We start from the raw sequence: 26,312 nt of genomic DNA on the forward strand, positions 1-26,312 counted from the left end.
CAATCAAGATATAATCAATCAAGATAACCAAAGTCACCAAGGAACATACATCTGAATACACTACTTCCCCTGACATGATAAGCGCCTGCCACTACTCAGGAAACAGCAATTGTCCAGCCCTGCACAGGGAAAGAAACCTTCATACATATGCGGGGTTACAAAAGAAATTGGGGCATCTCTGCCTCAGGCATAAAAAACTGCATAAAACAGCCCTGCTGGAAATGGCATTCATGAACAGAGGGATATCCGATGAGATGGAGGTCAGATCTCAGTTCATCCAGCGCCGGTCCCAGGCTCAACGCTGTCTCTTTGACTGTGGTTTTTGAGGACTGTATTTTAGTCACGAAAATAAAATCTTTCACATTTATTAATTTGGATTTCTGGCTGATCATTTATAATAGGTTGATGGACAGAACTTTGGGAGGGGTTAAAGGGTTAAAAAGGGAAAACCTCTATTGTGAGGGGGCTGAGCACATGGCGGGAAAAATCCTTTACTCCCAGCGCCGTAACCTTTTTCTCTATTCAGTCTCCTGTTGCATTTTTGATAAGGTTTAATAAACCTTCCTAAACTATGAAAAGTGAGTAGCTATTTCTCACAGTATGCATTCCCCCCGAAAACACATCCGGTGTGTTTTCCTCCCCATATAATTCAGTATTTAATAGTCTTATTAAATCCCAAAAGAGCCTCCATGGTTTTATAACTTTTATTGCATTTTCATCACCTTTGGATGCTGCTGGCAGGATAATTTTACCCGTATGTTTCCAGATATTAAAGTGAAAAGCAGTGTCTTTAGTTAATTTAAATCCATAACATTCTGACCAGTTAATTAATACCGATAATGCTTTTTCATCATAATCTATATCCCATGCCATAAAAGAATCCTTCCATACCTTCAAAATGGGGGTTTCCTGCTTAAAGATGAGATTTTCCATGTCTCCCGTGGGGTTTTTCTTCTATTTTCAACTTCTCCAGTTTCCTTTCCACACGGCCCTTTGGCTGTGATTTTCTGCAAACTGTTGCAAAGCTTAATTCCTGCAGTCTTTGCTGCAGCTTCTGGGCTCTTTCAAGCCTCTTCCTTTTCCAGATTTTCTGGTTTCTCTTCCACACAGCCCTTTAGCTGTGATTTTCTGCAATCTTTGTCACAAGAGTTAGCTCCTGCAGCCTTTGCTGCCTATATCCAGGGTCTTTCTGGCCTCTTGATTTGTCAGCTTTTCACTCTGTCTCTCTCCGCAATTTCCATGGGTCCTTGGACTGGTTGTCCTCACATCAGGGGGTCATCACGTATTACATTAATAATTCCTGTGATGTTTGTATGTCTGAGACATGACACACGACAAACTCCTGTTGGTCATCAGCAAACAACACGATTTATTGTCCAGGGCTTTCTTTGATAGCCCATTCAAAACTCCCAGGTCGAGACAGGTCATTGGTCTATCCATGTGCCCCCAGACCCTGATCCAATAAAGATGCCTGCATCCTAGGTGAGTTCCCATTGGCTGTGAGTTTCTGTCAGTCATCCCAGAGGCTGGTTCATGGAGCTGAGCTGGACTGCTTATTATAACTTGATTAATGCTAATGCAACAGTCCAGCATCATTTTGTGTCTGCTATTACAGCCCTTGGAATACCTGTCTCCATAAAGACCAATAATGGGCCAGCCTATACATCCAAATGGATGGCCAACTTTTTTCATTTGTGGAGGATGTGTCATGTCACGGGTATTCCACATTCCCCTACAGGTCAAGTCATTGTGGAATGGGCCCACAGCACTCTCAAGTCCGTGATGGTAAAACAAAAAAGAGGGAGTGTGGGAATGGGATATACCTCCCACAAAAGACTGCAGAAAGCCCTATATGTTGTCAATTTTTTGAATTGCCTTCAGAACAACCAAAATCCCATCCAACAACGTTTTGGTGAATCACAGGCTCACTTAGAAAAAGCTAAGGTACTTGTTAGGAATCTTGAAAGTGAAAAAAGGGAAGGCCCCTTCCCACTGATAACCTGGGGGTGAGGATATGCTTGTGTTTCCACCAATTCCAGAGCAAGATGGGTACCTGCAAGAGTAGTCCGACCAGCCTTGGATACCCCAGCTTCATAATCATCTTGTGGGGAAGATAAATCTTCTGAAGTCATGTTTCTAACTGATATTAATAAAGTTTTTAGGCAATTTTGTAGGTATTTTAGGGAAACCGTCTCAGTCAAGGCTTGAGGCTCCGGCCAAGCCCTAGCCCTGGCTGACTGGGGATTATACCATCAGACCCAGGTGTTTCTGCCCTAAAAGTGTAATCAAGTCACTTTGACTTGCTAATCTGATCTAATAAAAGCTGGACCCCCTTTCAAGGTAAACTTGGAAGTCCTCCCCAGGAAAGGCTCTCTGAGTCTTCACTGTGAAATGGGACTCTCCAGCAATTGCAGAGTCTGGGTGATGGTAAAGTTTTTAGACAATTTTGTTTTTCAAGGTTCTATCTGTTTAATCACTGTCTCCATTCATGGGAAGGAGATGTGTGTGGTTACCAGTTATTGGGTGTTTTCATTTATCCCCTTATTCATAGGAAAGATACTGCTTTTGTGAGGAATTGAGCTTGTTTGGTTTAGACAGTGGGCCAAACATATTCTAATGTTAAAAGTGTTTTGTTTTATGATTCCTGTTTGAATAAAACATAAAAGAGGGTGTAGCAGGTAGGGCCTGGCGTTCGGAAGATCTCGTGATGTTACGGGAAGACAGGGCCCCTGCCCCCTTAGATAAGAAAATTAACATAGGAATGTAGCCCCCTGAACCAGATGCCAGTAACTTTCCACTTGCCCAGTAACTTTCCATTGCCTACTAACCATAGATGGTAAGGACAGACCCTCACCTGACGTAGAAGCCCCCTAGACTATAAAACCCCACGAGAAGAGAGAATAAAGGCCTTTGATCCTCCACCATATTGGTGTCTGCGTGTTTCTTAGGCCCGAGCGACCCTGGGGAAGGGGGTTGCCGTGCTGTCTCCCGAAACCAGGCCGCCTGCCTTGTATCAGAAGGCAACAAGAGGGAGTTGTAGGAAGAGGTGGGATGGAATTGAGCTGAAGGCTGTGGGATGCATCTGCAGAAGCACATGGCAACACAGAGAGGCTTGTCTCTGTCTGACATTGAGGGGGAAGGAGGTGTCATGCGGCAGACCCCTACAGAGAGAAGTCTGCTGGAAGCTGACTGACAGGTGAAGAGCACATGATCACCCCATAGAAGGACAATTAGAACATGTGTTGCTGATGTGGTAAAATGGGATAGGTCACATAGTGAGAATTACCATGTAAGGAAATACTGTGCACTAAAAAAGTGTATAAAACCAGCTTGTTTCTTTGAATAAACGATTCAGATTCCCTGCCAGTCTGAATCTGTGCCTCAGTCTCTCACACCTGCCCTGCCTGGCTGTGAGCCAACAGCATCCCTGCCAGCTGTGGCCATAACTACACCAAAGGGGAAAGTGCTTGACAGCCAACAGAAGGCTGTTATTTGGTTTCTGGGTTTTTCTGTTTGTTGTTGCTGTTGTTTGTTTGCCTTGTTATACATATACATTCTACACAAGAACTGTTATTCCTTTTCCCATATATTTGACTGAAAGCCCCGTAATTTTAAAGTTATAATTTGGAGGCAAGGGGGTTATATTTTCTATTCCAAGGGAGGTTCCAGCCTACCTTAGCAGACAGCTGTCTTTCAAACCAAGACAGGCTGGAACTGAGTTTTCTTTTTGGTTCCAGACCTGCCATGAAAACATAATCCTGGCCAGTCTAGGAGGTCACCTCTCACTCTGGACAGGAGGGATGGTCGTTGATTGTCACTTAGGATGACATTGGGCTTGGCAATTTCAATAGGACTGATAAAGCCACTTGTTTATTTACAACTAAAGCCACAAAAAGATTTAATTTGAGACAACAATCCTGTATCTGTATACTCCCTGCTGCCTGCTGGGCTCTTCCAGGGCAGGTTAAGGGATGCAGCCCCCTTCTAGCCCCAGGAGCACATCCAGAGAAGAGATTTGAAGCAGACACATTGCGGGCTGCTTTGCAGAAAACCTGCAGCAGGCAGGGTGGGAACATCTTTGCCATAGAATAGTCTCTAGCCTTGTGGTTAAGGAGAAGCTTTGAAACCTCTCAAGGGAAGAAAATTGAAAATGGGTCTCCTGTGTCTTGGTAGTGTGCTGTGGTCACCATGCTGTTGGGTTAAGATTGGCACTGTCCCTTTTTACCATGAGGAGATGGTAGAAACCTTTACTGCCCTTGATGCCTTTTTCTCTAGTTCTAGAAATATGAGCCAGACACAGGGTGATAAAAAGGGGTTAGCTTTATATAAGGATCCTTAGGTGCACAATTCGTCAGGTGGAAAATGCTGAAGATGCATACCTTGCATGCTACATGTAAAATTTTCATAGATTTTGCAAATTAGCATCTGAAAAGAGTCCCCAATTAGAAGCACACTCGGTGAAGTCATGCCCCCCAGCTCTAGCACCTTCTAAATCCTCTCCCCTCAGATGAGGATTAAACTCTGTTTATAAAAAAATATGTCTGAAGAGCTGCTCTCAGCCTTGGTTTCTAATGAGAAATGAAATAGCATAGAGATCCTGGAATTAGTTTTGTCTTTCTGCCTAGGAAAATACTGAAGCTAAGTTACAATAATAGGCTACAGAGAGAGAAATATATGTGTAAAGAATACAGAGAATATAGAAAGAAAAAAAAGGCAGAACTCAAGACGGCACCACCCTTGTGATGAGCCCTTTACAGAAGGATGCTACAGGCAGAAGCTTCAAGAACACAAAGTAGAGGAACAGTTCAGGTCTGAACAGCGTTGGATCTTTGCATTCAATGCCTGCTAAAAGACTGAGGTCTTCCTGGGCATGCACAGCACAGCCTGTGGAATTGAGATTCCAGTGGAATTAGGAGGTGTCTGCCTCCTACACAGCTTTCAGGAACATGATTTTGGACTTACATGCCTATATTTTCTGCTTAAGATACAAAAGTTCTTTTCTAGTCAGCTCATACAAGCTAAATATCCAAGACAACTGGTGCACTAGGGGAATAATCCGGGTAAATCTCAAGAAGGGTGAATGCTCAGCTGACTCAATCCTCATCTCAGCACCAGATATGTGCTAGGCTGCCTCTGAGAGCAGTTGTTAACCTCCCAAAAAAGCTGAAAACATGCATCTCAGTTCCTGATATCATCAGCAGAAGCTCCCACCTTTATGCTTCCTCCACTGCAAGCCCTCAGCAGCTGAGTGTAAACAGTTCCTTGTGTTGGGGAAGCAGAATTAAGTAACAAAAAATGTGCCATTTGCTTTGGACTTAATTGATGAACACAATGACCAGGTAAGAATTCCCACCATCTGTCAACTACTTATGTTTCACACCTCTATTCCAGCTTTCTCTGAATGTTTTGTTGTTTCTGTGATCTGCTGCTAACAAGAAGCTGCATGTGAAGGTACTTCCCATGAAAAGGCCCCTATCCTCCACTGGCAGTACATGTAATTTGTAGAAAGCTTTCCCTTGAAAGCAAAGACACATTTTAAGGCAGATAAATAAGAGAGCTGCAGCCACAATTAGAGCTCTACAGTTTCCAGCCATGTAAATATTTGCCATAGTTCAGATATTTTCTTTTTTCCATCTGGGTGAAATTCTAGCTTCAGAGCTATGGGAGATTTTAGCCCTAAACAAAAGATTCAAAAATAGCCTCCTGCTCAAAGCATTTATACAGACAGTAAGGCATATTTCTAAACACAGAGTTAAATCCAGACTCTCGTGCCAGGGAGGTGCCTGGACTACTGGCTACTTGGGAAGTAATTTCCCTTTTTCTTCCCACTCTGTCAATTTTTTTCTTTATGAACCTTTTGCTGGAGCTGGGTTCCACTTTCAGGAAACGTTGTGGTTTTATTGAACCACTGCTTTGTCAGATTTCCCAGGCAGTTCTAATTGCAAACGCTGCCTAAAATGGAAAAAAAAAAAAAAAACAAAACAAAACACCAAATCTTTTTACTTTAACAAGTAATTGAAATTTTTTTATAATGGTGCACTAAATACCAGTTTTGATTTATAAACATAAATCTCTTCGGTCTCGTCTCCTGGAAATCTGTTAAACGATATTCTTCACTATTCTCATCCTAAGCTGCCATCTAGCTGCAGCCCTTGGGCTTGCTCCTGAGTCTGGTTTCGGCTGATTTCTAATCTGCAAACAACAGTGACCTTGAGCTGAGAGTGAACAGACCGTGTGAACCGCGCACAGACACGAGAACGCTGGCTGATGCGCACGCATGTTTTACTTCCAAACCTCGGGCTCGCACATGGGCATATGCCGTCCTGACCGGTCCCTCACCCCTCCCGTCGCAGCGCCTTTACCGACAGTCTCTCCGAGTCTCTTCGCTCTGCGAGGCGCAGCGCAGCACCTCCGCGGCGCTCCCTGGCCGAAATTTCGCCAGGATTCTCGCGAGAGCAGGCGGCTCTAGATTCTCGCGACGCCTCCTACATTTCCTCTTCCCTGCCGCTGTCTGGAGGTGAGGACTTACGGCCGTTAGTGAGCCGTCTTAATCCGCCTCCATCCTGCTCAGGGCGCCCTGGAGAGGCGATGAGGGGGCGAGGTCTTGAAGTCTCGGTCTGCCTCAATATATTTGACCCTTGGTATTTGCAGGGCTGGCGCGGGGGAGGATCGGTAGGGGTTGGAGATAGTGAGCTTGGGGGTAGCTGTCTGGTGTGAGGTGGAAACAGGCCCTACGGAGAGGCTATGGCAGTAGTGATGACTTTTTTAGGACACCTTTGGATTAAATTGTGATATGACAGTGTAATTCCTGAGCAGCTCCTGTAGTTAGTTATCGGCAGTAAGGTAAACAATCCAGGTTCTGCTTATCAGTGTTAGAAGGTTTGTTATGGGGGGGTTTAATTGCTTTTTTTTGCAGCTGAGATCCAAAAATGGTGCGCTACTCTCTGGATCCAGACAATCCCACGAAATGTGAGTTGTTTTCATGAATATTCGAGTAGAACTTGACCAAAGCAATTGAGATTTTAAATCTTGAAGTTCATCTTTTTTTTTCTTCTGCAGCATGCAAATCACGGGGATCCAACCTGCGAGTGCATTTCAAGGTAGGCAGTGTGTGCATAGTAAGAAATGCAATTTCATTTGGTTTTGGTTTGGTTTTGTTATATTTTGTTGGGCATTTTTTGGAGGAAGTGCCTCCTATTCTGTGTCATTACATGGTTACTTAAGGGTGGTGTAGTGTAGGTTATGGCCTATATTTGCTTTAGCTGCTTGTAATGGTTTTCATCCACAGGATCAAAAATAAGATAACATGTCCTAAAGAGTTTTCCCTCTAATACAGATAATAAAATACACTAGGAAAACAGTTACAGTGAATTTACCAGGAGGAATGGGGCTAGAGTGAGATGTGACATTTATTTCATTTGTCTTACTCTGCCTTTCTGGTTGTTTGGAAGGAACATTGGATTCACCTGCTTATGCTGCTGCTCAAGAAGTATGGCAGGGGAGGCATGCGATGTTTGGCATGAGGGCATAGGTCCCTCTGGAAAAAGTTTAGGTGTGGCAGTAAATCCAGGACACGTTTGAGTTAACCATGAAACCAAGCCTGAGCATATGCTTTTCTGCTCCATAGTGGTACATAATTCATGTGAAAAGATATTTCAGTTGTCTTGATTTGCTTTTTTACTATGATCAGGTAGGGTTATAGTTACTCTCTGACCTGCATTTAATGTCTTAAGCACTAATACTTCAATTTTTCTTTCGTTTCTCCCCTTTATAATTCACTTACAGAGATATTTAGATTGTTTCTATCTTGTGTTCTCATCACTTCCTCTGAGGTGCCATATCTGACATTTTAGTAGGAATTTATCCTTCAGGCTCCTGCTTCTTTGGATTAGTGATCAAGGAGGAGCTATGAAAAGTATAACTACTCAAATTTTTTTGTTGGTTGGAAAGATCTAGGCATTAGGTAAAAAACAATCAAGATGTGTTAGAGCTGCAAATTCAGTAATGGCAGTCACACCAAGGGTTAGAAAAGTAGGTAGCAAAAAAAAAAAGTGTTCTTAATTATTCTTCATTCTTAATTTAGGCGTGGAGCTTTTGTATGTGTGTGAGTGCTTCCTTTAAATTGAGTTTGTAGCAAAAATAATAGGATCCAGGACAGAGGAGTGGTTTTGCTCACATTGTAACTTGTACAGATGTGTTAACAACTTCACTGTACTCTATATTGCTAGAACACTCGAGAAACTGCCCAGGCCATCAAGGGCATGCACATCCGCAAGGCCACCAAGTACTTAAAGGACATCACCTTGAAGAAGCAATGTGTTCCCTTCCAGCGCTACAACGGGGGAGTTGGTAGATGCGCCCAGGTGAGGCTCAAGATAAAAATGTGAGAAGGATGCTGTGTCTGGTTAAGAGGAAAAGATGAATTTGAGATGGTATGGAGAATAGTGTGTCACTGTTGATTATAACTTTGTATTAAAATATAGAATCATAGGATGTTTTGGGTTGGAAGGGACCTTAAAGATCATCTAATTCCAGCCCCCCTGCCATGGGCAGGGGCACCTTCCACTAGACCAGGTTGCTCAAGAGGGAGAAAAGAGTTGCTTTTAATTCCAGTACAGCATTGCATCTACTTGCAGTGTCAAGTAATTGATCAAATTTAATTGTTTTGGTATGCAATCTTTATAGAAGGGGATGTAATGGCAAGTTAATGGTGCCTGAAGGGTAAATTGTATTGTACTGGGACAAAAAGGGATTAATTGTTGTCTTCTTCCAGGCCAAGCAGTGGGGCTGGACGCAGGGACGCTGGCCCAAGAAGAGTGCAGAGTTCTTGCTGCACATGCTCAAAAATGCAGAGAGCAATGCTGAGCTCAAGGTAGGCTGTGTCAGTATTAGTGAATGCAAAGTGTTGATGTTGTGCTGTGTGTCAGCACTCCTGAACTGGTTATCTCTGACATGGAAAGCCAGGTAATGCCTGCTTTGTCAATGAAACTGAATTGTATCAAGGTGTTGGTATACTCTTTGTTTGAATTAGGCTGTGTGCATTTTTCAAGTTAAAATGGGAGTAATAATTTTTCACTGGGAGATAGTTTGCATGTGGTTATCAACTGTTTAAGTGGTGTTTAGGTCTCCTAAAAACTACAAAACAAAGCAAAACATGAACTCTTGGTCAGTTTGTATCTTTGTAATGTACTTAGTGCTTAATTTAGTAATTTTGATGGCAGTGGTGACTGTCTTAGGACACCTTTGGAGTAACTGTGAAATAATAATTGTCTCTTTCTGAGCCACTGGCATAATTTTAAATAAATTGTAATGTGTAGAGGGGAGGTCTGTTTTTCTGACTTTGGAGCTTGCTCAGTTCTGTGACACTGCAGAATTCAGGTGTTTTATTTGCCAGCAGTGGTATGTGTCTGGGGAGGGGGCATGATTATTCAGAATTTTGCTGTGGAGACTATTTATTTGAAGATAAAAAACAAATCACAAGTTTTATTCCTCTCCCTGCTAGGGTCTTGATGTGGATTCTCTGGTCATTGAGCACATCCAGGTCAACAAGGCTCCCAAAATGCGCCGACGCACCTACAGAGCACATGGTAGGATCAACCCCTACATGAGCTCCCCCTGCCACATCGAGATGATCCTCACTGAGAAGGAGCAGATCGTTCCCAAGCCAGAGGAGGAAGTTGCTCAAAAGAAAAAGGTAGAGCATCATACCCTTAAGTCCTCTTTAATGTCAGCAGCAGGAGAGCTGAGTGTTCATACTTGGCATTTTTCAGGCAGAAGGGTTGTTGCGATGACTATCTTAGAACACCTTTGGAATACCTATGAAAAAACCTACTAAGTTCTTTCTGAGCAACCTCAATATTTATTGTGAACACCACATGGATAACTGCAGAAAATGATTTTCAGGGGTTTATATAGTACAGGGAGTTTGTTCTTCCCTTCCTCAGTCCATGTGTGTGAAACTGGGATGTGCCGCAATAAAATTTAAATTGCGAGCCTGTAAGCAATGTAGTACTTGTAGGGAGAACAGTTCTCAGTACCTTCAAAAGATAACTGTAAATTTATTTGTAACATGTTTTGAGAAGGTGTTTTCTCATTTTGCCATTTTCTCATTTCTATGTTTGTTTTTCAGATATCCCAGAAGAAGCTGAAGAAGCAAAAGCTAATGGCCCGGGATTAAATCTGCTCTGCCAGATGTACATAAATAAAATGAGAAAGTTTAGATTTATCCTGTGTGTTTCTCTGTTTTGGCTTCAGAAAGGTGCTGCTGTGGGACAGCCACAGGCAAGTGAGCACAGTAGTCGGGATGCTTGTTGTTGCAACGCTGGGGATGTTGTTGACTTACCGCTATTATTCATATATAAAGCGAGATAATTTGGAACACACGCAGGCATTCACTTTTCTTGCCCCACTGTCCTGGCCCGTTCGGGGCGCCTGATGGTGGCTGCAGCCGGAACGCGGTTGCTAGCAGCTACCGCCGGGCGCTAATGCGGCTCCTGGGGGCGGGGCGTCGGCCACATGACGCGAACGCCGCCTTCTCCTATTGGCCGCGAGTGAGTCGGAAGCGTGGGATTACTTCCGGTGTGGTAGAGGAAGCTGCGAGTGTTGGTAGAAGCGCTGGATTGGTGCCGACGGAGGTGAGTGTGGGGCGACCTCCCCAGGGCCCTTTCGTGATCTGCCGCTTCTCTATCTCGGCTGGGGTCTGCCCTTCTATGGGCCCAGAGCGGCTCCGTTAACCGGGAGCGGACGAACCCCGAAATGTGATAGCCTACGTTAAGGTGTGGAGCTCTTAGGTTTCAACACGTGTTTGAGTGGAACTTCACCGATTCGGAAAAATATTTGTGCTCCCGGCTTTAATTCAGCGGGAGAGGGAAACGCCACAGCAGGGGATTTTTTTGTTTTGGTTTTTTTTTTTTTTGGGTTTTTTTTGGTGCGTTTTTGGTTTTTTTCTTGCTAATCAAGGAACAGAGCATCACCGAATCACAGAAGAAACTTGTAAACGGTATTTCACTCCATTAGAACAGGTGTTATACTTTCAATGGCTTGCTTTTACATCTGGCAGAGGTACGACTTATTTTTTGGTCTGAAATCTTCACAGAAACTGGCTGCAGAGACACGTACAGTTGGCTCAGAAGGCCAGTCTGGGGTGTTCCCTCCAGCCACGTTCTTTAGCTGGTGGACGAATTCACAAGATATTGCTGTAAATTTTGTATCTAGGAAGTTCTGTCAGAGAAAGTATCTGAATTATCTTTTTGAATCGTTTTAAAGGATTAACTCATTTGTGTTCTTTTGACTGAAGATTTCTCTCTGACTTCATAAAGTAGATCCTGTAAAACTATATTTGAAGCAGCCAAAGCTACACTCTGAAGTAGTCAACTGAAAATTGATATTTTGTTCTTCCACAGGGCTAAAAATCTTTAGGAAAGCTCAAAAAAAAGTTTAACTGATCCCAGATGAAGTGTGCACATCTGTCTTCATTCTCCATCTTGGAAAGCTTTTGTTTTGCTTCTTAATGTAAGAATTCAGATAGCAGCCTAGAAAGGTGGAATGTAAAGGGCAAAGTTGCTGCTGTGCAGCAGAGTGTATATATTGCTCAGCAGTGATATATATAATATAATACAATATATATTGCTCATCAGCACTGAGAGGGACATCTCTTATCCTACTTAACTGCTTCCTCTCCCAGTTGAACTTTTCTGCTCCTGTGCTTTGGTTTTCCCCTTTTTTTCATCACAGACTTTAGGCTCCTGTTTTTGAAGAGTTCCTCCTGGTTTGGGGAGAGAGGGAAGGATTAATTTTCTAATCATTTGTCCAGTTGTATGGGATTGGTGTGGGATCCTCTTGCACAGGAGGAAGTAACCCATGTTTTGCTTCTCTCAAACCTTGACTGGGATTCTCTTCCCCTCTCACTGACTTCCCCTTCAGTGATAGCCAGCCATTGGGTAGATTGGAGTCCTGCTGTCTAATTTCACCTTAAATAAAAAGGGAATATGAAAAGCAAACCTTTTGGACCCACTGTTATAATATAGTAAGAACTGGGCTAATATCTGCAGCTTGCTGCTTAAACTGTTTTTGTGTGGTTTAACCAAAAACCTTTATTTTCTGAATTTGTTTTTCAGAGTTGCAGCTGTAGAACTGATGAATTAATAGCAAGCTCTTTTTTTGTTAAAATATCAAGAATGTTTTCCTTGTTGAGAACTTTATAAAATTGAAACACACAGGATTTTTGAAACATTAACAGCTAGTCTATAATTTAAGAATCTTTTATGTTTGGATATCAACTAAAATCTTTCTTCATTATTTAAAGACCTTTTTTTTAGCTCATGGCATACAAACAGTCATCCTAAGTTATTTTGGGTTTTTTCCTCACCAGGTTTGTCACAGAACAAGAGGAAGCTATGGTGTGTATTCCTTGCATTGTCATTCCGGTCCTCCTCTGGGTCTACAAGAAATTCCTGGAACCCTATATCTATCCCATTATTGCACCTTTAATTAAGCATGTGTGGTCCAAGAAAGCTGTGCAAGAAACAATAGCCACAAAACAAGGTCAAGGAGGCAGCAGTGGAAATCCACAGGCACCTTCAGCCATGAAAAGAGATCAGGAAGATGAATCTGGAATTTATAAAGTAAGATTAATGCACTTAGCTAACCAGGGAAACTGCAGATAAAGTACCCAGCCATAGTTAAGTGGGAGCACAGCAAAAGAGTAAATTGTTGCATGTTTTTAGACATTTTTGTGGCTATTTTCTTAAGAGAGGGAGTTGCCGGTACTGAGCCAACTAGAAATATTTACTTCAAGACAGCTTCTGGTAGGTCTTGGAAAGATAGAAATTGCACCTGTTTTCTGAAACAGCTTAGTTAATTTTTTTTAATGACTGGCTGTTCTTTCAGAGAATAAAAAAGAGAAGAAAAAAGTTTAATAATTGGTACATTATACCAAATACATGAAGCAGAATTTAAAAAACCCCAAAATACACTCTTTAGCCACCTCTGCCTCTTGTAATGGAGGAAAATGTTTAGTGCATCTAAATTGTGCTTTTATTATTTTTCTCCTCTATCAAAATGCAAAGATTTATATATCTGGACTCTGCCCTCGTTCCCCTCCTGAAGTAATAACTATTTGTAAAGCTAAAGGGACACCAACACTTTGGTTTTTGCTGCAGATTTCATAGATCACTGGCCCTGCTTCTAAACGTCATTTTCATCACCAGCTGTTACTGTTCGGGGTGTGAAGTCCTTTTTTAACATCCCATTTATCATGCTGTCTTTTATTTGCAGTTTGGAAGCAATGGTGTTGCAATTGGAATTGCCACAAAGAGGTACACAAAAGTTTGTGACAAGAAAATGGATTAAAAGAATTCAATCCTAAGGATTTTATTCCCTTGTGTCCAATATGAACTGGTGGTATTTCTCCTCTCGTGCTGAGACTTTTCTTCTTTGTGTGTTTTAGCTGAATAAAACCCCTTATCACTAAACGGCGGCTAGCACATTAATTTAAAATGTTTGAAAAATCAAGTTCTTCTATTTTCCTCACTGGAACTGCTTTTCATCTATCATCTATTTGGTGTGATTGGAGTTTATGTTTAATAACTTATGAATAAATCTAACTTTGAAAGGTAAATGTATCTTAGCATCCTAATTTAATTAACTGCTAGTGTAATCTTTCAGGCTTTCACCTTAAAAGCTATGGCAGTTCTTGACCTTGCTTAAGAATTATGGATTGCATTGTGGTGACAGAAGTGTCACATTTAAATTATGAAGAGTTTAGATTTTTCATGTCAAATCTGGGGATGAGCTAAAGGAGTTACGCTATATGTAAAATTAACTTACTAAAAGCTGAAAGTCTTGATATCATACTTCCATTAATAATTTTCCTGGAAATATTGTGCCCTTCTTTCCTGAAGCAAAGCAGCAGAGGCATGATGCAAGAGAATTGTTGCTTTATATTGTGTTGCAGTGGTTTAGAATGTTGCAGACCTGTCTTTCATAAAAACCCCACCCTCCAACTTTAACATGCTTGAGGAATTTGAATTATAATAAACCAGGATTTTATTTAAAAATAAGTTGCTTCATAAAATTGTCCTTAGGCTTCTGAGCTATAAATATATAAAGTGGTAACAAAGTTTTTGAAAACCTGGAGACAGGCCCCAGGCAGAAGGAGACCATAAAACTACTGACTTCATAATAAAGACCAGCTTTGCCTCCTCCTGAGAAGATGCATTCTGCTACTCACCTGCATTCCAGTTGTGAAACATTTTAAATGTCCCTGTGTTTAGTAAGGAATAAAAATTAATTCCCGCTTTGTCCTCTCTGCCAAAACAGAGTGCTCTTTAAAAGATTCAAAATCAAAACCATTTCAGTAGTTTTGGATTGTTATTTAAGATTTATTTTCCCTGAAATCCTACCTAAGATATGTATTAAAAGGCTATGCTATTTTCCCATTGTTTTTGATCTCTGTATCATTGGATATTTTGCCCACATTGTTGCAACAAATTGTACCTTTATCAATGAGAACTTCACCTGGTAAAAGGTAGGTGTAATCTTTGCTGGTGTGGATTGGGTTTTCTAAACCAATCAACCCCCATCTCACCCTAAACAATAAGTTCCTCTGCTACCACTAGTCTCACAGTTTATGCTCTAAATCTGAAAACTGGGAACTTTCTAAGGGTCTGGAATCACCTTGCAATGAGAAAGGAGTAAACTGCCTGAGAAAGTCACTCCCGTGTATTTCAAATGGCTGTAGAAATGGAGATTGATGGCAAATGTGCAGCTGGAGAGAAATATGTGTTCTGACATTGTGAGGATATCTGAAAAGATTGTCCCTTCTGCTGTGCTTCCTGTCCCTGGGCAGGTAACCTCAGCTGCTGTTTTAAAATGTTGGGCATCTCATAAACAGGCCTAAATTTTAGAGTATGTTCACCCCTAACAGATGTGAGCACAACAAAAAGTAGAGCAAGAGATGTACCAGGGCTCCTTCAATTTGTAAATGTATGCAGTCATTTTAGAAAGTGTACATAATTCATTGAGTTATTTAGGATATTATTATACGAGGAAGTACAACAGACTAACATGGGAAAATAAAGTGTATAGTAAATTAGACTGTAGGGTGAACTCAGTTTCTAGCAGTGTGCCAGCCAGCACTGTAAACACCAGGCCTACTGAAAAGACTGCAAAAAGCAAACCAGGAAGATAATGTGAGTAAAATTATACCATTTTGTGCTTTCTGGAATGAGGTTTCAATACTTTTATCAGCTGCAGTCAAATTCTACCTTGAGTATTCTGCATCATGCAACTTTCTTGAATAAGATAATTCATTCGAAGTTCCGGCAGATTGGTGTTGCAACTCTTCTGTTCCTATTCTTTTCCAAAAATAGGTCAATAATCCTATTGTGTTGTGAATAGTAAAACAATCAGGTGACAGCAAAGGAACTGCCTGAGCCTGATCATCTGCTGGGATGCAAAGAAGTGGTCAAAGCCTTGTTTAAGAAAAATAAGTAGACAGAAATAAAAGAAATAATTACATGAGAAAATTGTCCTAGGGTGGCAATTTTCCACTTTTCTCCAAGGAAATTTTTTTCCGAACCAGTTGGGGGAAGAGGCCGTGTGGGTTTGCTTTCTGGGGGGGCCCCTTTTGGAGGTTTTCTCCCAAATTTTCCCTAAACCAGGACAAAAAATATATATCAAATAAATTGAATTTAACTGAGAAAATTCCCATATTTTTGTTACTCACTAAAACCAAGATTTACAAAAGGGCTTAGGCACATAATGATGTAGCAGCTTCATTTATACCAAAGACTTTTAGAAAATTGCAGAGTGTGATAAACGAATTGACCAAATTTAAGAACCGTACAATTATCTTTATTATTATGCAAGCAAGAATAAGCAAGGTTCAGCGCTGGGCAGCCAGGAGTCCCCGCTCCTCTTAGGCGCGCGCCTTTCCCCCTTTAAAGTTCGCTTTTTATTGCCCTTTTTCTCCGGATTCCTGGATGACGTGGTCTGTCTTCTGCGCTTGCTCCTCCGGTTGCTAGGGGTCTTTCTCTGCCTTCTGGTGGTTGTGGGATGAAGGCCCTAAGTCTTCCTCTTTGGCCACTTTCCTTATAAGGCATATCTATAAGTCTAAATTCTACAAGCTAAGCAATTCTTGCAAGGTTAATAATTGTTACCATATGTGACGGTATCTAGTTACAGAGGGTCTCCTATATCTATGGGGTGGAATTTGCAAACCAAGCAATTCTAGCGAAGTTAGTAATTGTTACCAGATGTAGCTGTACCTAGTTACAGGGGGGGTTTGTAAACAAAGCAATTCCTACGAAGTTAAAGGTTTTACCGTACGTGACTGCACATAGGTATCCTGCTAAACAAGAGCTATTTAGCTATTGTTTTATAATTTAAATTATTTAGCTATTAATGAACAAATGTATTGTTACTTATTACACAGAGTAGGCATCTTTAGAGCTCAAAGTACTTCTGCAAATCTAGTCCTAAGATCTTCAGCACTAAAGCTGTCTGGTTTTGTTTAAATACTATTGAGGAAGGATCAAAAAAATCAGTACTTGAAAATAGTTGAAAAATAATTCAAATCAACTAATTTTGAATATATTTTTTATGGGCAGGTCTAAATGTCATGGTACCTTCCATGTGTTGGTTTGCAAAGGTAGCTGGATGCCAAGGACCTAATTTAAATACAAGTTTTAGAAACTGCAAGTATATGCAAAAAAATCTTAAAAGTTGAGAAAGTTTTATGTTGCTGATTGTCATAGGCCTGATTCTGAAAGCAAGGAATTGAACATGATCAGCACCTAAGGATGTCTAAACTAATAATGAATTCTGCACAAAATTATCTTCATTCAGATGTGTTCGTAGAACACATTTAAATTCTCACCACAAAGCTGATCTAATGACAGTGTCTTAGTTTAGAAAGACAGGTGTCTGCTAAGGAAGGCAGGAGCCTCTCCTGAAATGGAAAATATAAACCCCCTCCCTCCGAATTGCTATAAATTTTAAATTAAGGGGCTCTCAGGCAAAAATATGGGAGCAGCAATAGCAGTTCTTTATTAGGGAAGAAAGTTAAAAAGATAAAATAAACAATGCAGTAAACCAAAACAACACAGAGAGTCAGAACAAAATCTGACACCCTGTTGGTCAGGGTGTTGGGAGCAGTCCAATTGAATCGTGGCTGCAGTCCTCCTGGAGTGACAGATGTGGTTCTGTTGGAACAGGGATCCTGTAGAAAGGTGTAGTCTTCCTCTGAAGATCCAGTGGAAGAGGCAGCTGTTCCTCTGAGAAATCCAGTGGAGAAGCTGTTCTGGTGTTCCAGAATCTCAAGATTATATCTGGGTAGGAATGCTTGGCTCCTCCCTCTGGGTGGAGCATCTCACAATGGGATGCTATAGTTCCTATCAGTCATGCAGTGACATTTAATAGCCTATTAGCAGATGTCTCTCCCGAGGGAGGATTAGTTGTGGAAGAAATAGGGAAATCTGCCCAGTTAACAGAAGACAACTGCCATACAGATGGCAAATAAAATACAATTTGCTTGGCAATCCAGGACAGACAGTAGTACAATTTGTTGTTATTACTGAAATATAGCAATCACACCCCAGCCTTCTGGGAGCTTTTGGGCATACCGCTAAGGTTCAGTCCTTGGAGTCATTCCTTCTTGATCTCTGTACAATGCAGAATTTTATTGCTGAAAGAACAGTTGTTTCAGAGGCTGCAGGTAAAGGAAATGAAGAAAAAATTAATTTACACTTAGATTAACTAAATCTGCATTCAGTGAGAAGTAATTCTGTTGCATTAATCTACCTAAGACATGAAAGTAGGGATCATCTTCCTTGTGCAGTTTTCTCCTTCTTCCAGCCACTCCCAACTGAAAATCAGCTATTTTCATTGAGGGCCCAACTTAAATGCCTCTATGCTTCCAGGTGAGGTTGTTTGAAATTATATAACCGTCCTAACTAATTTTTCTAATTAATTGTTTAATTAACTTTTCAGTTAATTGTTTTAATCACAATTAGTGTATTAGTCTTAAGCAGTGTAATTTTCCATTTTAGCCAGCACGTAGCTAAGCTTTTCCCACAGAGTGCTAGAGTGTGGTTATTAGATTACTGAAACTTTAGGTTTTGCTAAACTAACCCTGACAAGCTTCAATGAACAAAGGCTGGGGCAGCTAAAGTCTGAACATCTGGAATCCAGAATATATAGCCTTCCAAGGATATGTTGAAGTAACCAGAAGATAAAGAAGAGACTAACAAAGACAATTCATTATCTGCTGGAGACTCCCTGTCTGGGAAAACGATTATTAAAACAACGAAAAATGTGGACTAATTAGCACGAGAAGTGAGAAATCAATAACCAATAGAAGACAGAATACTAATTAATGAAGAGAATTATGTAATTTAGAACCACTGAACATTAATTTCTTTGTTTGCGAAAAATGTATAAATAAATGAAAAGTTTTGAAAGTCGTGTGCATGTAGGTGGAGCCATCCCTATGCACCCTGGCCAGAATAAAGTAATGCCTACTCCCTAATACTAAAAAAGAATGTTAGAGAGTTTAATTTATCCCAATGTTTTTGGTGACAATTTTTGGTGACCCAGATGGGACAACTGCTTCTGACGTGCCACGGATTCATGGGATTGAGAGAGGCTTTAGCATGCACCAAAGGTTTTTCAGGGAGGTCCTCTGATCTCCTGATCTAGTGAGTTCAGGGCAAGGCCCCATGGCTTTTATTATAGCATTACTGAAGGCATAAAAGGTATAACTAACCATAAGCTGCAGCTGAAAATCGCTGCAGAAATTGAGCTCTATAATACAATTGGGTTATAAAAGTGGCGATACAACTGTAAAAAAGGAGTGCGATATTTGGGTTATAAAAAGGAATCACTAGTGATGATTTAATTGGCTATTTTCTATTAAATATAATTGTAAAACTGTGAGTGTCAAAGGGTGTGGGTTTGAGTCCTACTGTCTAGTTGGAAAACTATTATGAGCAAGAATCAGAAGGTGCACACATGGGTTCAAGTCCTACTTGCCTTTGCATTAGTTGGACACAGTGCTGCATGCATATGAGCCACCTTGTAGAGAGGTTTGCCAGGTGTTCTGCACCTATTAAAACCCTATGATAAGCATTAATGCCTTAAATGTAAATTATTTTGTAAATGTGTGTTACAGTATTATTGAGCCTGCCTGACTTGGGGATGCCCGTAGTGTATATATATTTAAAAAAGAAAAATTCATTCGCTGTAAGAGTGTTAAATGCAAGTGCTTGTTTATTGTGTAAGTTTTAAAGTATTTGATGTGTATTAAATGTTTGTTTATTGTGAATGTTAGAACATAAATTGTCAAAGCATCTCCTAAGCTAGGCTTGTGTGTTTAGAGTGCTCTCAAATGTTGGCACAGTGAGACTTACTGCTTTAGTGTTAATTATTGAGTGTGTCTTTAATCTTCAGGTATTTTTTAGTAAATGCAGTGTCTGGATTTGCATTAATTGTGGCTCTGACATTAAAGTGGTTGTCAGGGAATTAGAGATTTGGTATCATAATGGGATTAGGCTTGTCTTCACAAACCCGGGAAGGGGGAATACCAAGATGTTCACCTTAAAGTTGTATTTTACAACAATGAAAAAAGTTTAAAGGCAGCCCTTTAACTTGGAAACAGTTAATAGAATGCTGTAATTGTTGGTGGCCAGAGTATCCATTAGATGATCAAGAGAAGAGGCCTGTTAATGTTGTGTGGATTATTATATGGTTTTACAGTTAATGTAATATTGCCAGAGAAAAGAGAGGTGAAACAAAGTGCCTTATGTAGATCTGTTCTTTGAATTGAGAAACAGTCAAGATTTGAGAAGGATGTGTGGTTTGATACCAAGGGAACTGACTGATTCTATGGTGTTAGTTTTGGAGAAGTACTGTTAGCGTTCAGAAACACATAATCACGAAAATGATTATGTCGGTGCTTTTATTGAGAGCTCTGGGAATTGGGGTATTTCAACTCAAATCTGATTCTGACTATACATTTGAGATGAACATGTTTTTATATTCTATCGTTATATAACTTTTATGTTAATTATTAAACTTATATTTTTCTATTCTATACATAGATTTTAGCCAAGCATAGCTCCCTTTAAATTTCCAACATAGTTTCTCATGATTCTTCTTATGATTATACAGTAATTATATTTAATTACTAAACAATCATCACATCTAACAATTATATCATTTATCATACTGCTTATGCAGGTGCAGTGATCTGACAAAACACAAAGCCTAACATTTTCAGAGTCTATCTTTAACATTTTTCCAGGGCCCCACTATCAGTACAATAGGCAGAAATCTCCTGAACATTGTTGTCATGTAATACTGGGAAGTGATGTATGAAGCATGGTTGTGCAGGGGAAGAAATTGAACTGTTGGTAGGCCCTGGAAGGAGGTAGAGAGGAGCTGAGGCTGCAGCTGAGGAGGTTCCTCCAGCTGCAGGTGAAGGAAGCACAAGTGGTCAAGCTGACAGAGGAGTGGAAGAAAGGATTTAGGGTTCGGAAAACAATGAAGGGTTTAGTCAGGTGGCAGGGAGAACACATGCAGGAGGAAAGAGAAGGAATGAGGAAAAGGCAGTGATCCAAGCCCCTCTCCAGCAGGCAATGGGGACAGAAGGACTGATTACAGTTAAGGTACCTTTCTCAATGACAGATTTAAGATCTTGAAAAGAATTGGCAGGAACATTTGGGGAAGATCCTGAGAAGGTGGCTGTTGCGGTGTGTTGCAATGTCCTGTTTTAAACTTCCGGTCCCTTCCCAGGTGTGCCTATCCCTTCCCCCTCACTGAGTGTGCCCTGTCAATCAGGCTAACATACCAGCAAGGCGTCGTGTGATTGGTCCCTCAGGCCTGGGGGACATTGGCCCGTATAGGTGTCCCTAGTCCCTTGAGACCCTGCCCCTTCACCTGGTTGGTGGCTCACCTGTCCCCTCCCCTTCCCCCGCCCTGAGCTTAAAGGGTTAATGAGACCATGCGGCCTCCATTCTGTTGGAGGAATTGCCCCGGCTCAGACCTCTGTACCCGTGGAATAAACATCTGGATATAACCCTCCAGCAGAATCCACTCCTTCCTTCTCTTCACCATCGCCAGAAGCTCTCTCTCCTGAGGTAAACGGAGTCCTGACAAGCCTGGACTTGCATCTGTGCCCTGCTGCACTCTCCAGCAGCCAAGGCATCTCTGGGGTAAAACACCACAGTGCTGCCTTTGGCCCAGCAGCGAGGGTCAGAACTGGCCCAGGCACCATCTAACTGGTTATATTGGGATTCATATTCCAATATATTGGCGTCCCTGAGGCGGGCAAAAAGACTCCGCAGCCCGAAAACGGACTCGCAGTACCTCAGAGAAGTTTCTGCCAGCCGTGCATCCAGCTGAAAGGAGCCTGGCTTCAAGACTCCCAGCTAGAGACTTTGGGAATATTCCCAGAAGAAGTTTCATGGACTGTTCGGCGCCTTTGGAAAGCCCAGCTGCATTGTGGTGAGCAGATTTTCCAGAGGAAGAAAAGGGTAGCCTCTCTTGCACCCAGAGAGAGGTCCTTTTCCGGTGGAGACCTGCCTGCCTAGACCCAGCCTACAGCTTCCATTTCACGTGAGTATCTCTGCTTTCGGTAGAGCAGAAGCTCAAAAACAGACTCTGCCGTGAGTTCTGTTCCTTTTTGCCTTTGCATTTTTGGCTGCGCAGCCCCACAGACGGGAATTCATAGCGTTCTAGCTTTATTTTCTGCCGCGTGTTTCACTGTCTTTTAGAATTCGCGCCGGAGCAGGATCGCTCTCTGCCCTTCCCCCCCGGCTCAGCAGCGTGCTTGGACATGTGTTAGGAGACTCTCTTTCTTTCTCTGCTCCGCGGGGGAGGGGGGGCGCTCTCTTTCCACGTGGCCGGGGGAGGGGGGGGCTCTCGGCTCTCTGCTCCGCGGAGGACTCTCTCTCTTTCTCTGCATGCGGCGGGGGGGGGCGTCCCAGTTTCAGCTGCCACGTGGAGTGGCTGCTGTCTCTGCTCCGCGGGGGGGCTGCATTCCACGGCGGGAGAGGCTTTGTTTCTGCCTCAGCTCGGCAGGGCGTGCCCTGCTGCTGCTGCCCTGGAATTTTAAAAGCAGTATATACAGCTGCATTGTGAAGCTTTTGTCTGCTCGTTATCGCTTTCTATCTGTGTTTTTTTTAGAAATTGGTAGCTGATTTTAGCTTTGTTTTTGGTCAGGCGGGATTAAGTACTTTGCTTTTTACATCTAACATGGGTTCCAAACTTAGCATTGTACAAAGGGGAGTGTATTGTAATATTGTTAGCATTTTAGTCAATGGTAATGTGAAATTCTCTAAAGGAAAATTGAAACAGTTTATAAGATGGCTTTTTCTGCAGTTCCCAAACATTTCCCCTGAAGAAATCCACAATATTCAATTCTGGGATAAAGTTGGGAATGAATTGATAACCTTAGGACAATCTAGCAAATCACCCTCAGCTAAATTTGTGTTCTGGAGTTTACAAATTCGAACAGCACTGCTCAAACAAAAGGAAATGGAGAAAAAGCCAAATGTAAAGCCATGTACCTCTGCTCTCCCTGTTCCTCCCTCTCCCTCTAACACCCCTAAACCTCTTTCCCCAAAACTTGGTATTTTAAAGAGAGCACACTCATTGGGAAGTCGGCTCCCAGAGTGTGCAAGAATACCTGAGTTGTTTTGTTCACAAAGCCCTGGCCAGGCTGCGTGGAAAAATTCCCAACCCCCTGTATCCCCTCTTCTAAAACCCAGAGCACGTGTTAGCTTTCCGGAGAGCAGTGATGTCCAAAATGGCCCCCAGTCCCTAGGGGGTCCACAAGATGGTGGATGCCACGTGGCATCTTCCCAAACCTGGTCTTCTTCTTCCCAAAATCCTCTGAAGTATCCCAAAATTCCTGCCCCATCCCCCTCTCCTCCTGTTCCTCGTGACCCCTTCCCCCCTTCCCCCCCCCTTTCCTGCAGTACCCTCAGCTCCGCCCCTCTACTCCTCCCAGGGGGCGTCTGCTGACGTGATGTCACCAGGTGACCCCGCCCCTTGTTCCCACGGTTGCCCCGCCCCCTGCCAGCACCTTGACCCTGCCCCTTGTTCCCACGGTTTCCCCGCCCCTTGCCGGCTTCCTGTCCCCGCCCCCTCCCCAGGTTTCCACGGTGGGGACACACCCACTGCCTGTCCCCAAACCTGTAGCTGTGATCCCAATGCTTCTGATTCAAGGGATACAGAGCAGGGGACAGCAGACCCAATGCATAGTCCCATGTTGTCGCTAGCCCCTGTTACGTTTCAGCCTGCAGCTCAGGGAGGAGCAGCCCCAACTGCTAATTGGAGTTCTTTTGGACGACAATTGATTAAAGAGATCTGTAAATCTCATAAAGAACATGGTCCACACAGTCCATATTTCCGTGGCCTTTTAAATTCTGAATTAAGTAGGACTGTTGTAGTTCCACATGATTTAAAACAGCTTTTTTCATGTCTCATGACATCCACGGAATTCAAATTATGGGAATCAGCATTGAAACAACTGCTAAAAGATGCTCTCCCAGGCTTACAGGCTGATCCAAACACAGCAAAAGACAACAGTGGTAACCCTATCACTATTGAACACCTCTGTGGTGAGGGCCAGTGGTCTTCTCCCTCAGTCCAAGCTGCTGCAATCCCTGCAGAAACACTTGAGAAAGTAAGAGAAGCAGCTGAAAAAGCATTCTTTTCCCTCCAACCTGAGGGGCCTTTTGAGCCCTATAGTAAAATCAAACAACTACCATCAGAGCCCTTTTTGAAATTTGTAGAAAGGCTAACTAGAGCCATTGAAATACAGGTTAAAAAGGAAAATGCTAGGGAAGCAATTTTAGAAGAAATAGCGTTTACAAATGCAAATGAACAGTGTCGAGCGGCAATCCTGAGCCTTCCTATGGAACCTTCCCCTACATTAAAAGATATGCTTCTAGTCTGTAACAGGAAAGTGCCTCTGATGACTGTGGCTGAAGACACCAGACCAAGGCTGCTGCGAAGACCACTTCAGCGTGTCGCTGTTGCCAGCCCTGCATCCTTTCCCTCAGCACAGCAGTACCCTGGGCAGCAGCGGAGACCAGCAATGGTTGAGCCCACTAAACCATGCCTGCTTTGTAATAAGCTAGGACACTGGAGTAACCAGTGCCCCCTGAAAAAGGAATTTGATGAATTTAGAAATGGCAGGGGAGGAGAACTACAAGCCCTCCCTGGGGGTCAACAACAAAAAAACTAAAAAGGGAGCGCCCGCCTGCCCGGTGTGGAGACATAAAAAGAGCAGGCCAAGAGAATAAGGGTAGCAAAACAAATCAAGCGCGCGATAATATTAACATTTGTGTAAGTGAAGCAGGTTCTTCAAAGACCAAGTCTGCTAGTCCACTGTTGAAGGTGAAACAAAATAACCTTTGTTATGATTTAAGTGATTCTGTATTAACCGCATCTTCTGTCAATGAGCCTTACAGGTTGCAGCTGACAGAGTCACTCCACCTGAAGGACACTGACTGGCATTTTGTCTCTGTAAATCCTGAACAGAAGGGTATTTAGAACCAAATTCGTTGTAAGTACATCGTCACTGGGGACACCCACACACCACAAGAGATCGAAATTGCTCCGGGAATGACAACATCAGATCCCAAGCAATTTGTTCTTAGCCTGCACTGTTTCCACCCACCCCTGTTTCTTCCCAAGGGACAAATTGTTGCTCAAGCTATCCCTGTGCCATCTTTGCCTGAAAATTTTGAAAAACAAGGGCCCACAGTCGTCCGAGTCCAAGTTATCGGGACAGATAAACCCAAATTGTGGTGCAATGTCAGTGTGGGTGGGGAGTCTAAACGCATTGAGATGCTTGTAGACACAGGTGCAGACTGCACAGTGATTCCAGTACAAGACTGGCCAGCACACTGGCCTTTACAAAATGTTGCTGGTCACCTTCGAGGTGTAGGAGTTCTACAATTGGCAAAACAATCCAAAAGCATTATTCAATTCGAGGGTCCAAACGGACAATTGGCAAATATCCGTCCATTTGTGTTAGATTATTCAGAACCTTTGTTAGGGAGAGATTTAATGGCCCAGTGGGGTGTCACAATTAATATTCCAGACTCTCCACAGCATTTTTGTGCAGCAGTCATTGAACAACAGCGCCCCACCCAAAAACTTAAGTGGAAAACAGACGAACCAGTTGATGTGAAACAGTGGCCACTCAGTAAACAAAAAATAAAGCTGCTTGAAGAACTAGTAGAAGAGCAACTAAGAAAGGGCCACATTGTGGAGACCATGTCCCCATGGAACTCTCCAGTGTTTGTCATCCAAAAAGCTGACAAAAAGAGGTGGCGACTCCTCTGTGACCTCCAACAAATTAATAATGTAATTAAAGATATGGGTTCTCCCCAACCTGGTATGCCATCCCCAACAATGCTTCCCCAAGATTGGAAATTAGCTGTTATTGATATTAAAGATTGTTTTTTCCAAATCCCATTGCACCCTGACGATGCACCGCGTTTGGCATTCTCTGTCCCTTCTATCAATTCAGAAGCTCCTATGAAAAGGTACCATTGGACCGTTCTTCCTCAGGGATTAAAGGTATCTCCAGCTATCTGCCAGTGGTATGTCTCTTCCCTGCTTTCCCCAGTGCGTGCAGCCGCAGAGAAGGCCATCATCTATCATTATACGGATGAGATCCTTGTGTGTGCCCCCAATGATGATTTACTAACACATGCGCTTGATCTAACGATCGATGCATTGATTGTTGCAGGGTTCGAGCTCCAAGAAAAGAAAATTCAAAAGATGCCACCTTGGAAGTATTTGGGCTTAGAAATTGGAAATAGGACCATTGTTCCTCAAAAACTAGAAATCAATCCAAGGATCAAGACCCTTGTGGATGTCCACAAGTTGTGTGGGTCTTTGAATTGGGTAAGACCATGGCTTGGTCTGACTAATGAAGACCTTGCCCCTCTTTTCAATTTATTGAAAGGGGGAGAGGACCCAGGTGCTCCTAGGTCTATTACCCCAGAGGCACGGAAAGCTCTAGAAAAGGTTCAGATTGCAATGTCCACAAGACAGGCCCACCGATGCCGGCCTGACCTGCCATTCAAATTTATCATCCTAGGTAAGTTGCCACACCTCCATGGAATTATTTTCCAGTGGGAGGAAAAACAAACACCTAAGGCAAAGGACACACCAAAAAAGGACCGGGACCAGAGGGACTCTCTCTTGATCATAGAATGGGTTTTCCTCAGTCACAAAAGGTCCAAGAGACTGACAAAGCCTCAGGAACTGGTAGCAGAACTGATCCGGAA

At 42.5% G+C, this 26,312-nt stretch overlaps 1 protein-coding gene, 1 long non-coding RNA gene and 3 other non-coding genes across 8 annotated transcripts; all 5 read left to right on the top strand.

Moving 5' to 3' along the window:
• Positions 1-6,203: 6,203 nt before the first annotated feature.
• LOC135460615 (large ribosomal subunit protein uL22-like) lies at positions 6,204-10,225 on the top strand. 4 transcript variants are annotated; one of them, XM_064737517.1, is made up of 7 exons: positions 6,204-6,517; positions 6,917-6,969; positions 7,060-7,100; positions 8,229-8,363; positions 8,774-8,872; positions 9,503-9,694; positions 10,130-10,225. In XM_064737517.1, exons 2-7 carry the CDS (start codon positions 6,930-6,932, stop codon positions 10,175-10,177), a joined length of 555 nt encoding a protein of 184 aa, XP_064593587.1. In that variant the 5' UTR covers positions 6,204-6,517; positions 6,917-6,929; the 3' UTR covers positions 10,178-10,225. The 4 variants fall into 4 exon arrangements, with proteins under 4 accessions (XP_064593587.1, XP_064593586.1, XP_064593588.1 ...); XM_064737516.1 differs by having other exon boundaries at positions 6,510-6,641; XM_064737518.1 differs by having other exon boundaries at positions 6,516-6,615.
• LOC135460621 (small nucleolar RNA SNORD58) lies at positions 6,749-6,817 on the top strand. The gene has a single exon (XR_010443265.1). It is a non-coding gene; the product is annotated as a small nucleolar RNA SNORD58 (small nucleolar RNA).
• LOC135460619 (small nucleolar RNA SNORD58) lies at positions 9,216-9,285 on the top strand. Its single transcript, XR_010443263.1, has one exon. It is a non-coding gene; the product is annotated as a small nucleolar RNA SNORD58 (small nucleolar RNA).
• On the top strand, positions 9,780-9,851 carry LOC135460620 (small nucleolar RNA SNORD58). Its single transcript, XR_010443264.1, has one exon. It is a non-coding gene; the product is annotated as a small nucleolar RNA SNORD58 (small nucleolar RNA).
• A 375-nt stretch (positions 10,226-10,600) lies between the features above and the next one.
• LOC135460616 (uncharacterized) lies at positions 10,601-13,369 on the top strand. Its single transcript, XR_010443261.1, has 3 exons — positions 10,601-10,634; positions 12,371-12,398; positions 13,276-13,369. It is a non-coding gene; the product is annotated as an uncharacterized LOC135460616 (long non-coding RNA).
• The last annotated feature ends 12,943 nt before the right edge of the window (positions 13,370-26,312 follow it).

Source organism: Zonotrichia leucophrys, unplaced genomic scaffold (assembly GCF_028769735.1).
Source record: "Zonotrichia leucophrys gambelii isolate GWCS_2022_RI unplaced genomic scaffold, RI_Zleu_2.0 Scaffold_65_257028, whole genome shotgun sequence".
NCBI classification, from domain to species: Eukaryota; Metazoa; Chordata; class Aves; order Passeriformes; family Passerellidae; genus Zonotrichia; species Zonotrichia leucophrys.